At 35.1% G+C, this 18,597-nt stretch overlaps 1 protein-coding gene across 3 annotated transcripts; it reads right to left on the reverse strand.

Annotated features, from left to right (window-relative positions):
• Nucleotides 1–253: 253 nt before the first annotated feature.
• LOC122302896 (DNA repair protein RAD4) lies at nucleotides 254–11,516 on the reverse strand. 3 transcript variants are annotated; one of them, XM_043114356.1, is made up of 14 exons: nucleotides 11,365–11,516; nucleotides 10,549–10,617; nucleotides 10,312–10,433; nucleotides 9,793–10,083; nucleotides 9,607–9,699; nucleotides 8,954–9,046; nucleotides 8,731–8,832; nucleotides 7,071–7,120; nucleotides 4,179–4,946; nucleotides 3,165–3,540; nucleotides 2,872–3,066; nucleotides 2,624–2,776; nucleotides 1,202–1,411; nucleotides 254–785 (listed from the first exon to the last, which is right to left on the reverse strand). In XM_043114356.1, the coding sequence occupies exons 1-14, from the start codon at nucleotides 11,405–11,407 to the stop codon at nucleotides 393–395; spliced, it is 2,958 nt and encodes a 985-aa protein (XP_042970290.1). In that variant the 5' UTR covers nucleotides 11,408–11,516; the 3' UTR covers nucleotides 254–392. The 3 variants fall into 3 exon arrangements, with proteins under 3 accessions (XP_042970290.1, XP_042970289.1, XP_042970291.1); XM_043114355.1 differs by having other exon boundaries at nucleotides 10,546–10,617; XM_043114357.1 differs by lacking the exon at nucleotides 8,954–9,046 and having other exon boundaries at nucleotides 10,546–10,617.
• Between the last annotated feature and the right edge of the window lie 7,081 nt (nucleotides 11,517–18,597).

The following is an 18,597-nucleotide window of genomic DNA, read 5'->3' on the forward strand; positions in this document are numbered from 1 at the left end:
CTTATGGCGTGTACACTTATGCAGTCTTCCCACACTGACATACTCATAAAGGTTTTAAGCCCAGAAATGCTAAACTCATAGTTGCAGCAAATTGCCTTTGATTTTGACTGTTCTGTACTGAACATCCGTACACTTGCAGCAAGTTCCAAATTGGCCATAGAATCAGTATCAAATGGATGTACATATATCTGAGAATTTACAGATGGAGCTTAATATAGAACTCGATTTAATGCAATTCTTTTAAAGGCGCTGGTGTAAAACTACTACTTTCCATATATATTTTGGATCATTTTCAAGACTCGAACAGTGCGAGATTAAATTTATATAATAGAAAAAACTGGCTGCAACCATTGTCTAAATGTACAGCAGTGTCGCAACAATAGTCTATGGTGCTACAATTCTTCCACTTGGACTGAAAATCCACAATGGCATCGCTTTATCAGCACCAAACTCTCGTCATCAAAACTTTGGTTCTCTGTCAAGAATACATGTTCGTGGTCTTCGGACAGGGCAGCTGATGAAGAATCCAACTTAGCACTATGTGTACCTTCTTGTTGGCATACACGAGATTGCCCATCCCCGTCACATACGCCAGCGTGTGCACATAATCTGCTATTACGTTGGATGTCAGTGGAGGTTTGTGCTAATGAACTCTCACCATAACGGTTGTTCAACCTTTGCCGAGTTATGATGGAACAGAGAAGCTGATACCACCTAGAAATAGCTTGCATTTCGTTTCTTTTCTTCTCTTCGACCTCTCTTCTTTCTTCTTCCTCTACATATGCCTGGAGAACAGGTAACCAATAAATTCAGGACTTGAAACTTGGAATTCAGGGACCATTTGAAAAGACCTCATGATAAGTTTTCACACAATCCAGGAAGCAATCAGAACACAGACAGAAAAATATATATATATTAACAAGCATTTTTTAAGGTTTCCTTGTAAAATCATTTGTTTCAAGTCCAAAAAAGAAGAAGTTACTATCAAGCAGGATTCATAAATATTCAGCAAATTGAATGCCAACAAATATGCAAACAAATCTGGATTAGTTTAGTTTATGAGAAAAGCTCATGCATGCTCGGTAATTCTATAAGAAGAAACGGAAAAGGAAAAGAATATTAATCACAACATACCAAAAATCCTAAAGTTTTAGGCCCTATCAAGGGCAGTAACCCATACATAAAAGTGTGAGATGTTTACCTCTAATATTGCATCCTTGAACTCAGCACACACCACAATACCATCAAAGATGGGATGCGAACGTCCATTTCTGAATTCAAAACCAACCATGGCAGGTGCATAATCAATCTCCAGTCTCTTGGCAACATAGAACACCCTCGGTAACCTCAAGTGCACTGTCCCAGGTGGGAGGCATTTCTCAGACCAAACTTCCACTTGACCACGTTCATTCTAGGTTTCCAATACAGAAATCAGTTGTAAGTGATACAGAAAATGCTGGAGAACCAAACAGAAATGGACCGGATTTATGAAACTGGTCCATGCACAAACAGCAGTTTTACAAGTCAAAAGCGTAAGTTGCGTTTGGGTAGTAAGGTGATCTCAGATATTCTGTGAATAATAGTAAAAAATTAATGATAAAATATTGAATAGTAGTGAATTGTAGTGAAAAGTAGGTTAAAAATAATAATAAAATAATGAATAGCACTAGCCAAACAGAGCCTTAGATAACAAGATAAAGGATCCTACTGCTAAATTCTCCATTCTATGAAACGTAGCTTTAGTTTTGCCACATGCGAACTGGTTGATGGCAAAACAACATAAAATCGTTAGAACATATCTACAGGCTTTAGATATTGTTATTGCACCAAAAACATAGACAACAGATAATTTTAATAAAAAATCAGATTTAAAACTGGTGCTTGGTAGGTAGGAAGAACATCTATCCTTGCCCAATAATGCCAAAATGCCAAGAGAAAAATACATGGCCAAAATACGAGGAGATTTGGCACTGTGCAGTAAGGGCTGAGCCAGCAGGATTCTAATATGAGAAAGCATCCCCATTATATTTTCCCTAGATGCTGATGGGAGTTAAACCTTACTCGAGGATTCTTATAAAGCTATTAATCCGACAGAACCACAATTTTAAAAAACAGAGACTGATCAATTCCCCAAAAGGCCATACTTCTGACATTCAAGTATTCTCTTCTTTCAAAACTAAAAGCCACCGCCAGAGGTTCATACCCCAACACATATGGTAGATAACTAAACAATAAACATTTAAGACCAAAAAAAAAAAAGGCCTAAAAAAAGTAGGCAATTGCAATGCAAGCTTGGAACGTTGTCTACATTTCTAGATACATCAACATTTATTGTCATTGAGTAAATAGGTTTGAGTTCATGTTAAGAAAATGCACATCATCCAATCAGCTATTATAAAGGCATCGAATAAAAATTTAACTCTGCTTTGATCAAACTATGCATGGCATGTCAAAACTTGCCTGCATGCAATTGTCACCCAATCTAAACTAAAGGCGAAAATAAACAGTAATGTTAAGAATTAACGACAACCAATAAAACAGCAAATTTTACTTCAATATTAACTAGATGCTTTTTCCAGACCATCTGGACAATTCCATATGAACCAAGGTGTTAATAATTCACCTTTGGCACGATGCCATTAACAGCACGCGGCAGATGCAATGCTTCCAGCTGCCACTTCCCATAAAGTTGAATTGTTCCTTCGTAATTACCACCACCACATTCATCATCCTCAGGATCAGATACTCTGGGAAGCCTTACAGAACGTTTCAACTCCTAGCCAGAGAGAATAAATAAACAAATATTTTAACCAGACAGAATAAAAAACCTGACAGAGTAACAATAGTAGAATCCTTTAAGCCAGAATCAACCTTCACAGGAAGTTCATGGGCTTTAACTTGCAGCCCTTCCCGTAGCCATCTTTCTTTTGTCTTTAGTGTTTGCACGCAACTACGTGGGTAAACTGGATGGCCAGAACAAAAGCCAAGAACAGGTGCCTTTGGATAAAGTACCTGATATTTAGTAAGCCATCGTTCAATGGCATAAAGTTGATGATTTCTGTAGGCCTGCATATTTTAGAACAAGTTTTACAATGAGAAAAAAAAAAAAACACGGTCAAGAAATGTAACTACCATGTCAACCCAACCCTAGCAATGCACTGTACCTGCTGATTAGTTGGAAGAGGCTCAGTTAATGCCCTAGTTTCCAACTCCATATCCTCAAGAGAGCTTCTGGTAGCAACAAAAGAATCGTTCACAGAAGATTCTATGTCAATCTTCTTGCCATACTCTTTCACGACTTCTAGGGTTGACATTCCATGCAAGATGGCATCACCTGTAACAACATCCTGATTTGGATTACCCAACTCTCTAGATGTTTTTTCTTTCTTGTGTTCAGTTGAGCTCTCAATTTGTTGCTTATCCATATGGACCATGCCTCCAGTGGCACCAGCCTCTAACTCTTTCAGTGGAGCCAATACTGCATCCCACCAAATTGAATTAACCCGCCGTGATGCTATCCTGTACCACTTCATACAATACCTGTAATATGCCCATAATATTACCACCTCCAGGTAATGAGATGATTAGAACCTCTTTAAGCAATCTAAACTGAACAGAAAATAATTACAGCAACTGAAGTAAATAGATTAAAAAAGAATCTGATAATGCTGTTTGCATTCATTAGGTGAAACACGTGCCAAACATAAACATCACTCGACATAAATTGTCATGTATTGCTTTCCAAAAACATCATAACAACAGCAGTGAATAATAATCCTTTATGGATCTCCACATTCTACTGAAGGATCTCTAAACTTGAGTGTGGAGATCATTTGGTAGAATGTGTAGATTTACAAGTACCTGTAATTAGAATATATCCATACCCATTCTGCAATATTTATGAGAATTTGAAATTAAAAGGTAAATCTTAATTTAATTTGTTATTTACTTCTATGTTTCACTTTATCTTTATTTCTATTATATATATATATATATATTATAACTTATCAAATATATATATATGATAATTTTTTGGCATGAGGCCTCACAATTATGAATCAAATCAATTGCTTATCTAACATAATACTGAAAGATGATACCATCTAGAAGGGTAGCCAGGTTACAACTGAATCAGAAAGTGACTCCATGCTACAAATACCAATGTAAGGAGGCAAAACCTGCGTGTCACATCTTTAGCCCCTCGTCCAGCAAAAGCTACCACGTATCTCAAAGATGTTTTGCATGCAGCAGCCATAGCTTCAACCTTCTGCTCCCCATCAACAACTGCATTGACAACATCAACATGCACCCACTTTCCTGTCAAGTTTTCTCCACAGCAGTACACTTCTGCCCAATATAAAGGAGACCCTACTTTTCTTGAGCCAACTGCAGTAGAGATCCCCTGGGAAGAAGGAGATTCTTCACTTACAATTCTTTTCACTCTTTTCAGAGGAGAAGCAAAATCCATAGAATTACCATCTAAGTCTCTCGCATTTGACTGTATTTTGTTCTCCAGAGTCACACCTGCTGTTGCAGAAAGAGCGATTTCCAACTGCCTCTCAAACTCAAGATCCCCTTTCCTCTTTGTTCCCTGGACTTTGGTAAGGCATTCTTCAGAGGTATCATGTCCTGCCTCACAAGCTAATGAATCTGACATCTTATTATCCAAGTCACCAGCAACAGAAGATCCTTCAGATTGAGTGATGTCACATGCAGAATAGCTGTCCCGGCTTTTGCATGAACCTCTCTGAGAAGTTTCACAGATATTGTCTATTGCATTGCTTGAAAATGATTTAACGGGAGAGACAGAAGCCTTGTTTGGTCTAGCCACCATTAGAGTTGAACTTTTAAATATCCCGTTACTCAATCTGCTTGCATCTTGACTGAAAATTTCAGACTCACCAGCATCTGGTTTTAATGAGGCAACATCCAAAATGGACAAAAACCTGAAAATAAATGTATACCTTTTGCATGAAATATACCCTTCATATCAAACTCAGCACAATAGATGAAGCTTTCCAGGAATCTATCCAGATAATAAAGGTAAAGATAGAAAAGAAGTTAATCTAACAAAAACAAAGATACAAATAATGTCATCCTTAGCTTTGATAGGACTTGCAACAGAATAGAATCTCTATTATGTCCTAAACAACATTGGCTGTTTAACGAAGCTGAAGAACTAGTTGTAGTTTTGCAATGAACCTTGTATATATAATCCCGTGGCAGCAATGAAGAATTGAAAAGGAATATATAAGCCCAGTCAACATATCTAGATCAAGAAAATCAGAAGCACATATTTCCCGCGGAATTTAATAGAAGGTTTAGCGTCACTGAGAGTCAAGAATGAGTAACTCAATTATTGGCTGTTGATAACTACTACAGGAATTGAAAAAATAAAAAGGTTAAATTCATGAACTTTTTGTTACCTGCATCTTAACTTTTCTGAGCGGTAACCACAAACACAGCCATTGCAGAATTAAACAACACTGTACCCTCTACCTATTTTTTTTATAGGTAAAAATAACTCTTAATTAGAATGAAATAGGTGTTCCCCAAGTACACAGGGCTGTACCCACTACCTATTTTTATAAAAGAAGAGGTGTATTTGAGCTATAGTTCACTGGCTATCAACATCTTAACTTCAAGATTCCAATACCCAACAATAGTCCTCCCTGAATCTCAAACTCAGCTCTTCTGCATCTATAGTTTTTAAGAAATAATATATATATAAATTAATTAGGTCTGAAAACCATCTCAATAATGAAACTGAACTGCCAATTCTCAACCTCCTTAATTCCATATACATTGAGGTTAAAACAAAAAGGTTTATTATCCCACAGGACAGTGCCTATTGCAAAAAATGATAAACCTACAATTGGTCTACAACTATTTTATAACTCTACTTAAAATAAAGGGTAGCTATGTAAAATTAAAATTATTATTTAATGAAGTGGCACAATTACATTGGTTGATTTAAAATGACTTGTAAAAGAGTTGTAGGTGTATCATTACCCTTGCTAAATATAGAGAAGCACATATGTTGTCCAGATAAATGCATGCCAAGTTGATGTGACTATAATATTACATCCTTAATAGGGATAGATTGAAGTGGAGGTCTAATAATAAGAAATGCACGGATAAGGCGTCTTACAAAATCTTGATAACACAAGATCATACTCCGTTCCCTTGGAAAAATATATGGAGGTCCCGGGTGCCCTCTAAAGTTGCTTTTTTTGTATGGAGTGCTGTTCTTGGGAAGATCTTGACTACAGACAACTTTTTTTTTTTATCGGTAATCAAGAAGTTTTATTCATCATAAATGGCAAATCCCCAGTACACAGGGCATATACTTGAAAGATACCCATCTAGAGTTTACAACCGAAATAAGAACTTTGTTTTCTTGGGTGGGAGCCATTGTACGGACAACTTGAGGAAGAGGGGTTGTGTCGTGGTAGATTGGTGTTATATGTGCAAAAAGAATGGAGAATCTGTGGACCATCTTTTATTGCATTGTGAGGTAGCAAGGGGGTTGTGGGATGAGATTTTTCAAAGGAATGATGTTCCTTGGGTGATGCCCTCGAGGGTGGTGGATTTGTTGGATTGTTGAAGGAAGCTGCAAGGTTGTCATTAAGTGGCTGCGATGTGAAAGATGATTCCGTTATGTATCATGTGGTGTATTTGCTTAGAAAGGAATGCGCGTTGTTTTGATGATAAGGAATGTACAAGAGAGGAGCTGAAGAATTTTTTTCTCCACACTTTATTGCTTTGGTTTGCCGCTATTGTATTAAATGGGGACAACGCTCATGCTTTTTTGTCTTTAATTCAGCATAGTTAGAATGTATTTAGGTGTTCTTCTGTACACTTCCGGTGTACATGGCTTATGCCTTTTCCATTCATATCAATAATATTTATCTCTTACCTAAAAAAAAAAAAAAAAAAAACCTGCATGCAGCAAGAGAGGAGAAAAATAATATATATTCATTCTTCAAACATGAAAACAATAAAAACAAGACCAGCAAAAAAAATTCATATTAGAAAACAAAGAAATATTATTTATAGAAATACCATACCGGGTTGTAAGATTCAAAGCTCTAAATAGTGCCACAGACAATGCAACAATCTGCAAGAGAAAAAATGAACCAGTAACTTTTCCCTAAAGCACTAAGAAATATGTATATCAACTGAAATTCACTTCTTCCAACATCACAGTTAACCCAATCTGAATGGCATCACCAATTCTGTAAAAGGTAGACTTCATCATATGTAAACATATCTCCCACTATCCAAGAGCACAGAAAAACAGATGAATCATTCAAGCAAAACACGGTTGAAAATAGTTCACAAAGACTGCAAATAATTAATGATGCATCAGACCAAGTATCACATATATTTACAAAGGATGAACCAAGAAATCTTTTTTTTTTATGTAAATACAATGAACCAAGAAATCTGGAAGGTTCTTTTGAGATTTAGCTGAACTTCTATCCACCCCAAATGTCTAGCCAACTTTCTATATTCGTGCAACTTCTCCTTTAGGCACACTTTTGATTTCAAGATTGTTATGTAAATTGAATTGTTCGTTTGTTTCTTCTTCCTTATGTACTTCTCTTCAAGTAAGACCATCCCAAGAATTTGAATTGGACAACTCTCTAATTCATACTTCACGAGGACTTGCATTGATGGGATAAGTTGATGTGATCTAGCTCTCAATTCATGTATGTGTGTGTGTATTTTTTATCATGTATATATATATATATATTTATGTCGGGGAACCTCTCCAAGGTGAGGCCCTTCAAACCCACTCTGGCAGAGTAAACCCCGGTTCCATGCACCGCACCCTCAAAAATTTCCCTACACGAAACTGATTAAATCGCTGGCTTTTCACCAGGGAGTGTAACCCCAAAGGATTGTTTGCACCCATGAGGTGTTGAACCTTGGACCTTGAGGGGAGTGATACCCCAAGACCAAGGCCTTCACCACTTGGGCCAACCCTTTGGGGTATAAGTATGATATTATACTTAACACTTTTTAGTTAGACAACATGAAAATATATATTAAGGGGGAATTACACTTTTTACCTACAAACTACCATCTATTTTTCACTTTGCACCCTGAACTACAAATGCTTCAATTTGCACTATAAATTAAGGATATCTTTCAGTTTGCAACCTCAGTTAAGATTTAACCGTTAAGATTAACAGAAAATTGGCCGCATGGCACAATCTTAATGGTCAATGTTGAATAGTGGGTGCAAAATAAAACCTTTTTTTGCTAAGTAAACAAAAGCTTCTTGATGGAAAGAATAGGTATAACTAGTGTACACAAGACCTATACAAGAAAGGCACCTAAGTAGGGCAAAGTAAAACCTATTGGTAGTTTAGGGTGCAAATATAAACTTAAAAAAAGTTCAGTGCAAATTTAAGTTTTTTGTAGTTTAGAGTGCAAAATGACAAACTGGTGGTAATTCTGAGGAAAAAGTTTAATTTCCCTTATATTAACTAAGCATGATTCCACAACATTATTTACAACCATCTAAGTTTGGTACTTTGTTGAGAAATGCAGCCAATAAAAAGAAACAAACAACCATAAAAATAATAATAAATAGTCCTGTATAGCTACTTGATCAAACTATATATAGGGAAGATTATAAATTAGAAAAAAAAAAAAAAAAAAAAAAGAAGTCAATAAACTTTTCAAAAATATTCTAGCCATCAGAAATTAAGAAACTACCTCTTCTGGAGTCCCTTCACGAGTTTCGAGAGCAGAGGCCAAACCCAATCGAAATGACCTCTCTGCACTGGTTGAGCTTCTAACATGGAAGTTATTTTGAAACTGCAAGTTTTATCCAAAGCATCAAACAAGATAGAACAAGTGACATGTCATGAAACTACAACCAAAAACAGCTTCCACTATGCAAGAAAAAGATATGTATAATCATCGAACAGAGGCATACCCAGTGGACAAGGGGATACAAAGCAGTTGCAGTGAGTTGTGTGACCTTTGACACATTCAACAAGTGTTTTGGGAGAAGTGAAAGTAAAGAAGCCTGCCACAATGGTCAGATTTATTCATAAATAACAAACAGTTTCCCATTTCTTCCATTTCCTTGAATACAAAATGAAAACCTAGAGGAGATGACTAATATTTAGAGAGAGAGAGAGAGAGAAGAAAGGAACTAAACTTTTCTTTAGTTCAGTGATAAGAAAAAGAGGAGAGTTCTTAAGTTCACCGACTGTGTACAAAGGTTCTCCTAATATAACAAGCAGAATACAACTGCTTGACTAAGGACCAGTACTTCCAGGACACCCTTAAGGCGTAAAAGAAATAAGAATAAACCCTTGAGCAATACTTCAATACAACTCCTAATATATGATGCAACGTGTTGTGACCTCTGGTACAAAATTCTAATGCAAAAACAACAATAATAAGAATAACGGTAACAATAATACTGACAACAATTAGCAAGGTCCGCATCAGATTGTAACAGTAACATACTTACAGTAAAATGAGAAAAATAACATACGCAGATGGAAATGGAGTTCTAAGTGAACCTTCATGACAGTTATAACAATGACGTGCCAATCATTATAATCAAGGAGAACCAACCTGAATAAGGGGATCATCACAAGCACTGTCAATTAATCTGCCCCGTGCAAGCAAACAAAGCAAATGAACCTTATGCACAAGCTCTGCCAGTTCCTGCATGCCAGGGGGCAGAAACCTTAACCTTTAGTGTCAGAGTTTTCATGAGACAAATTCCATGTCTCCAATGTTATTTAAGATGTAGTTCACCTTATCCTCAGCAGAAGCTCGACGAGAAGGTTTCCTTCTATTGGAATTTGGTGTCTCACTAATTTCAATAGTAACAGGAAGATTGGTTGTGGAGTCCAAAATGGGAATTGAACCATCTTCCCAATCCAAGTCATTCAATTCGTTCTCATTTTCAGGGGAAGCATTCTGCATACTTCCCCCGTCAAGTCTCTCTTCTCCTGCAGTCTTTTGTAGTGCATCTCTATTACAACCTTCAACCCCGTCCCTTGGATCCACATCTAGCTTGTCATTTCTATTTGGTCCAATCGCTGGCTGATATTAAATTAAAACAAAAAGAGCACAAACGGGTGTTAGTAGACCCTGAGAGAACATTCAATTTAGGTCATATCTCTAAACTGCACAAAAGGCAAACCAAACTCCTAAGACTGAAGATGTACCACCACGCCCATTAGGCCAAAGATTCCATATGGGAATGGGATAGTATCAAATCAAATTGTTACTACCAAAATTTAAGAAACAAAAAAAGTTCATAGGACCAACCGTGTCTATTGAATCATGTCGACTGGAGATATTAACATGTTTCTTTTTCCCAGAGCAGTTGCGCTTATTCGCACGCTTTAGAAGTCTGCCTACAGCTTCCTCTGATATGTCAGCAAGGGTTCCTGATATCAATACAAATGTTAATTACACTTCAGTTACGAAGTTCGTCTTCACAACCCTTGCCTGACATGCATTAGACATAGACTAATAAAAGCTTTAAGGGGATAAATATACCACCATCATTCGAAAACTCTAAATGGCTTCTGCTTTCTGAATGATGCTGAGCTTTTTTATCATTGAACATTCCTGCCAAAATTTATACCAAAAAAAAAGTAGGTAACAAAGTTACTGTATAAAGAGGCGAAGGAGATCCATGAAAATGTACACAAGTATCAATGCACGTGCAGTTATCATTTCTTAAAACCTTTATTTCCTAATCAAAAAAATCATTTCTTAAAACCTTTATGTTTGACTGTCTAGTTGCCGAGATAGGAGAAGAAAATAAACTTATACTTTCCAACTCAAAATCCCGACCAAATCTTTTGTTTTGTCTTGTTTCGGAGTCTCAATAGTGCAAATGTAAAACTTCAGTTTCACTTCATTTCCCACAATTTTTTTTCTTAGCCACCATCGATAACATTAAAAACTCAATAATGCCATAAAGCAATCTCAACCAAACCCGAAAGTTTTATCTTTCGCACGAATCCAGCAATTATTTTACTTCCAAATCAATCCAGAATACAAGCATTATACATGGTTCGGATGCATAATAGTATAGGGAAATTAAAAAAAAAAAAAAAAGTAACGTCTTTTTTGTTTTTAATTTCGAACTCATTCCTGGGGGAAGCCAATCGACCCTCGTTGAAGAAAACATAAGACAACAAATTGGTTCAGGTGAAGTCGGGTTTCTCCACTTTCCGGAAACCAAACCAACAATAAACATAAGTAAATATAAATTTCTCTGCAATTTCTTCTATTGTCCTTTTTTTAGCAGATCCCAGAGAAGAAAACACGAAGATATAGTACATGGGTAGAGCCTAGGGATGTAGGTACCTGGAGATTGTTTCTGTCGCTTCGACTCGGCCCTGGTTCGCATTTTTTCTGAGTTGTTCACAGAGAAGAGAGCTCTGGCGAGAAATATAAGCGCGCTAACAATTGTTATGTTACGACAGAGTCCCGTGCGAGTAAGCCGCACGTGCAACCAACACAGATGCTAAAGATGTGTATCGGTGAACTACTCAAGGGCCGATAATCAGCCGGTCCGGACCAGACCAATCTGACCTGAGGCTGGGTCCGGTCGGTCTCGGTCCAGATTTGATAGGATTGAGTGTTTTCGGTTCAATCTCGGTCTATAAATTTTTCATCCCAAACCGGATTAAATGGAAATTAAAAAAAAATTATTTATTATTTATATATATTATTTATTAGGAGTATGCATAAAACTGTAAAATTGACCTCCACCTATGGAAATCGACTATCGGACGCTCGGATCGGCAAAAAACGCAAAAAACTAGTCAGCCAGTAGTAGAAAATTATGAAAACCGACTTCAGTCGGCTCTGTCCTAGTTCGACCTTACATAAAACTGTTGAACCGACCGACCATCTATATTTATATTTTTTATATATAAATATGAAAACTGTTTTGTTTTAAATGTTTCAGAAAAAATAAAGGCAACGACGCCGTTTGATCTCACTCTTTCAAGCAAACCGCGTCATTTCTCTCTACAAGTTAGGGTTCCTCCCCTCCCCCTTCCATTTTCTCTCTTCTTCTATTGTTCGTCTCTCACTCTCTCAGACTGTTTCAACACCACCTCCCCCCCATTTTCTCTCACTCTCTCTGAGTCTCTCACTGAGTCACACCCATTCCACGGTACCTTCGTGACTGAGTCGTAACTTCCATTCGACCCCAGTCACGACGCCGCAGACGAACCCTCATGCCTCCTTGACTCCCTTCGTGAGCATTCTCTTCTCTTTCCCTCTCATATATATAATATATATATATATAATCTGTGATTGTTAACTTGTATTTTTTAACTCTGTATGTATTATGTATTTGTTGACTTTATATATAATCTATGATTGTTAATTTATATAATCTCTCATATATAGATGAGGTTGTAATCTAATTTTTGACTATGTGTGTATAACTTGTATCATGTTTTTTATGTCTATGCTCGTGGGCCATGAGCATCTAATATATTTTTTGAATTTGTCTATGACTCTAAATGTATAAATACACTATGTCTATGACTTTGTATGTTTAAAAATAGTTCATATAAATCGAGGGAATATGAGTGAACAACCTAAATTAGAGTTTTAGACTTGTAATGTTTGTCATGTTGCAAACTAGCTACTGTGTATAGGATCATATAAATTATAAACATAATATATTTATACTTTGTTTTATAAATTAGATGGATTCTTCTTTTTTTTCCGATTGATGTTGATACAAATGAACCTCAACCAACAATTAACTTAGAAGATGATGTGAGAGAGACTCAAACATCAAAATTTCCTAGTGCCCCTACTAGTAGTACTTGTCTATTACCTAAGAAAGAGAAAAGGAACGGACAAGTCAATTGTATGGGATCATTTTACAAAGGTAGAGGGTTGTCATGTAGATGATCCAAAAGATAAATGTAATTATTATGGAAAGATGTACACTTGCCACTAAAAAAAGAACAGAACTTCAACGATGCAAAATCATTTGCCTCCATGTCGTAAAAATCCTCATAAACGTGGACCTTTGAATAGGTACAAAAAAATATTGACAGGCGAGGCATCACCTGAGAAGGGGGTTGGAGAGAGTGATAGTAGTACATTAAGGACTCTTGTAACCCACAAATATAATGAAAAAATTGCAAAGTTGGTTATTGTAGAAATGATGATTATTGATGAGATGCCATTTAGGGTTGTTGAAAGACAGGGGTTTAGAAAATTTGCTTGGTCTCTTGAACATCAGTTTTAAGTGTCATGTCGTGTCACGGTTGCAAGAGATTGTATGAAATTGTATAAAGTAGAAAAGAGAAAACTTAAAAAAGTGTTTAAAGATAGTGGTATGAGGATTTCATTGACGACATATATATAGACATCGATATAGAATTTGAATTATATGTGTCTAATTGCACACTTTATTGATAAGGATTGAAAATTGTAGAAAAATAATTAATTTTTGTTTAATCCCTAATCATCTAGGGGACACTATTGGGAGATATGTTGAGTCGTGCTTGCTTGATTGGGCATTAATAGAATATTTACTGTAACTGTTGATAATGTAAGTTCGAATAATACTGCAATTTCATATTTGAAACAGCTTTTTACAGGAAATGTGTTGAAGGTAAGTATATGCACATGAGATATTGTGCTCATATATTGAATTTTATTGTGAGTGGGGGTTTGAATGAGTGCAATAATGCAATTACAATGATTAAAAATGTAGTTAGATATGTGCGTTCATCCCCTGCAAGATTAGACAAGTTTAAGAGATATGCGAAAAAAGAAAAAATTGATTGTAAGAAAATGTTGTGTCTTGATGTACAAATACGATGGAACTCAACTTATTTGATATTGGAGGTAGCTAAGAAGTTTGAGAATACTTTCAAGTAGATGGAGAGTGAGGATTATAATTTCCTCTCTTACTTTGATAATAAGCATATTGGACCTCCTAAAGCTAAGGAATAGGAGACAATGCGAGTGTTTGTCAAGTTTTTTAAGATGTTTTATGAAACTACTACTAGATTTTCTTAATCTTTATATGTGACAACCAATACCAATTTTTTAGAGATTTATGATCTCAAAACTGAATTAATTATGCTGAGCGGGAGTACTAATAGTTGTTTAAGGAGCATGACCATAAACATGAGAACCAAATATGATAAGTATTATGGGTCATTAAATAGGATGAAATTGTTCATGTTAATTGATGTTGTGCTTGATCCACGAAGCAAGTTAGGGTTTCTTACTTTCCACTTGAAGAAAATTCATGATGAGTTTTGTGCTAAGGAGTTAGTCTCGAATGTAAGACATGTATTAGCAAATTTGTATGCAGAATATAATGCTACATTCGGTTTCACCACGAGTACCCAAGTTTCTCAACCTCCTCTAACATCTACATCCATGAATGAAGGTGATGACGAATGTGAGACCAAATGGTTTCAAGAGTGGTATAGGGCATCTTCCGCCAATGAATCTAGTATTACCAAAACTAAAATTAATCGATATTTATCAGATGATTGTGAGGCACTCAGCGCATATTTTAACTTGTTGACTTAGTGAAAAATAAATGAGACTAACTATCCTATATTTACGAGGATTGTACGAGGCTTATTGGTCATGCATGTTTCCACGGTTGCATTCGAGTCAGCATTTAGTATGGAAGCTCGTGTGCGTGGTCCTTTTCGGAGTTCTTTAGCTTCGATACTGTTGAGACACTTATTTGCACTCAAAATTGATTAAGACATCTGTCAATACCCAATGATATCCGGGAGGTTATGGATAATATGGAGAGCTTTATAGTAGAATCGGGTAATGTTTTATTTATTTTCATTGTAATTTAATTTAAGTATTTTTCATAATCTGAATTCACTAATACTTGCTATTTTATTCTTATAGAGTTGGTCGCACAATCAAATGTGACAACTATTAAAATTGAAGATTGAAGGCCTGAAGCAGTAATGAGCGGACATGAATATCGTTTTTTTTTTATTTTTTTGTGCATTGTTGTTATGTTTAAGTCTTTAAGACAATTTGTTTTCATTTCTTTATGTCATTTTTTTACTTGCATTTTGCTATACTTAAGACAACTTGGCTTGTTTTATAAATTTATAATATGTAATACTAAAAATCTAGTGAAATTATTTTTATTTATTTTTAATTATGTAGTAAGTAATATAGTTATTAGTTAGTTAATATGATGATGATGAATGCCTTAGTTATTTATTATTTTTATTTATTTTTAATATTATAAATGATGAATTTACAAGATATTAGATGATGAATTGAATGATTAGTTGAGAACAAAAGCTTAAAAAGATATTGGATGATGAATTGATAAAAAAGAAAAAAAAAAGACCAAACTGACCAAAAAGAACCCAGAAATGTTATGAATAAAAGGCCCAAAAAGAACAGCCCAAACCGACCATGCAACCGAAACCGACCATGACCAGCCGGTTTTCTTCCCTTTACACGGTCAGTGTCAGACGGTTTCCACCCTCAAAACATGCAAATCAGTCGGTTTCGGGTTAGAGCCATATAGGTCGGTTTTCAAACCTATTATTTATATAATAGTTGTATAAAAAAAATACTGATAGTTTAATATAGATTATACTTATACTTATACTAATATAGTTATACTAAATCATTATAACTAATACTAATATATAAATATTGTGAAACGTAAGGATGTATTTAAAGAAAATTACAAAAATAGCCGAGTACCATAACACCACCAACCTAATCAACGTCCCAGAAAGGCAGATGCCATGTCGCTATGCTACACTAAGCTCCCCTCACTCCAGCATATGTCTATTTTCACTGTATAAGCCATATACTTCAATAATAGATATACTAATAGTCTATTATTAATACTAATATATTATTATATAATTTATATAGTTATACAAATCACTATAATTAATACTATATATAGATATACAGTATACTTATCACTATAATTAATATAATTTAATTATTACTATACTTATATTTAATTAATATAATTATCACTATACTATAATTTATATATTTATACTAATAACTATAATTAATAATAATATATAGTTGTATAGTTATACTAATATTATTAGTATATTATATAGTCTAAGACTCTCAATTATAATATAAGCTATATAGCTATAATTAATACTAATATTTATATTAATACTAATAATGTAGAATATAGTTATATTAACTGACTGACTTATCAAAAAAAAAAGTTATACTAACTGACTAATAGTCTAATACTAATACTATTATACAGTTATACTAATAATAAATTCATAATAACTAAATCATTATAAGGCTATAACTATATATATTTAGTATCAATGTATTATTATATTTTTTAATGTATAACTATTAACTATAATATATAGTATTAGTATATATTAATATATTAACATATTATAAAAGTTATAGTATAAATTATAATATATCATATATGTATAAATTTATAATAGTATTAGTATAACTCAATATGTAATATGTTAGTATTAAATCACTATAACTACATAGCATATTAGTAATAAGAATATTACTATTATTGAATATAGTATTACATAGAGTATTAATAAATGTGTGGGGTTTGAAGAGATATAATAATACTAGTATATTACATATAGAATTACTATTATTACATATAGTTATTAGTTATAGTATTAGTACTAGTGTATTATTAATTATAGTAAATAAGTTAATAACTATTACTAGTTTATTATATACTAATAGACTAATTGTATTTGCATATTACTAATATATAATAGTATAATATATGTATATATTAAATATATTAGAATATAGTTACATAAGTATTAAACAAAATACCATTGGATTAAAAAAAAAGTATAAGGTAGATCAAAGGGACAAACAGACCGAACTGGCTTGGTCCTTAGGGAGTTCAGTTCGGTTCATGATGGAAAAACTCTGGACCGAATAGGTTCAGTATGGTCTACAAAACCTCCCAAGTCGAGACCGGACCAAACTCCACCCTAATCGGTGTCTGCATAAACACAGATTACCTGAATCCTTCCATGAACCAAGTCAGAAGACAAAATAAATCAAGGAGGGGTTCTCAACATTAGAAGAGGGTAGATAGATTTATCTTTGTGATAAGCATGGACTTAAGGAGAGAGAAAAAAAAAGTAATTTTTATTTTTATTTTTTTTATAATAAAGGACAATTTTTCTAAATAATTTAAATTATGACAATGTTCTCTATTTAAAATAATATTGGTGGACGGAATAAAGTTTTTAATAAGTCATTGAAATTTAATAAATAAGAATATTATAGACAGTGTGTCATGTATCCCCCTCATTTTTTTTTCTTTCTCCCTCCTCTCCCTTTCCCTCTCTTTCTCCCCCCTCTAGTGCCCACCAAGGTGGTCGGGGACTATTGACGGCGACCACCTCAGGTTGAGCAGAAGTCACCAATGGGAACATGGAGCTCATGGCAGTGTCATGAGCTTGTCGTGCACTATGCCATGGTCGACAGCTACCGTCAGTTGGTTGAGGTAGTCTTGGTTTGTGTGGCTGACGGCCGTTGTTCGTTGGTTGGGCCAAGGGGTAGACAACACTGGCGAGGAAAATGGAGAGTCAAAGGGAAGAAGGAAGGGAAAAAAAGAAGAAGAAGAAGAAAAAGAGAGACGTGGCATACTGATAGTGTGGCATATCAGTGTGTGGAATCTATTTATGTGATTCATTTGTGTTTCTAGGAGCCATCTTTAATAAAACAACAAAAAGTAAAAGAAATATAAGTAACTTATAAGAAGGGAAGGAAGCTCTGTGTCGGCAAGAAGCCTATTCTTTTTGGTCTACATAAAGTGCATCGAATGCCCCACAATCTGAATAAAGGAGGATGGGTCAAGGGGAGGTTCGGGACGAAACTAGAGTGGATATGTGGCAAAGCGGAGCCTTTAGAGGTATGGTGGCTTGTACTGTGTCGTCATTTTGGATTCCCAACTGATTGCGGCATTAGTTAAATTGGATGAATCACCCAGATCTTGAATCAATTGGTAGATCATCAACACACGAGCCTAATTCATTCTCCATATGAGTTGGGAGCTGGGGCAGTCGACGCTCTGCCACTGAGCTAATAGCCCATCGTGCGGGTCTCTTGTTAGGGCCTGCTATGCCAAAAGTGAGAGAAACCACATCCCACTCTTTCCTTTCGACATCCCTATACCCTTCGGGAGTAGCCTTCTTCTGTTCATCAACTTGAACCTCATTTTTTTGCTATTGATGTTACGGATTAGCCTCACTCTTCAAGTTAGCAACTTTGCCCAACATCTTCTACTGATTGTCAGCATGTTCAACTAACCTTAGAGGATTCCACTTAGGAGTGGGCAGCGGGGCTCCGCACCCCGCTACTCCTCATGGCGGGGCGGTGTCGCCCCCCTTATATATATTATATATACATAAAAACAGAAATATCTATATATATATATATACAAAAACATAAATATATGTTTATATATATAAATATAAATATATCTTTACATTTTACAAATTGTGTATATATAAATGAGAATAACTTTTCACTGGAGCTTCCTATATGCTTCATTTATCGGAGACC

This window comes from Carya illinoinensis, chromosome 3 (genome assembly GCF_018687715.1).
Source record: "Carya illinoinensis cultivar Pawnee chromosome 3, C.illinoinensisPawnee_v1, whole genome shotgun sequence".
Taxonomy (NCBI): Eukaryota; Viridiplantae; Streptophyta; class Magnoliopsida; order Fagales; family Juglandaceae; genus Carya; species Carya illinoinensis.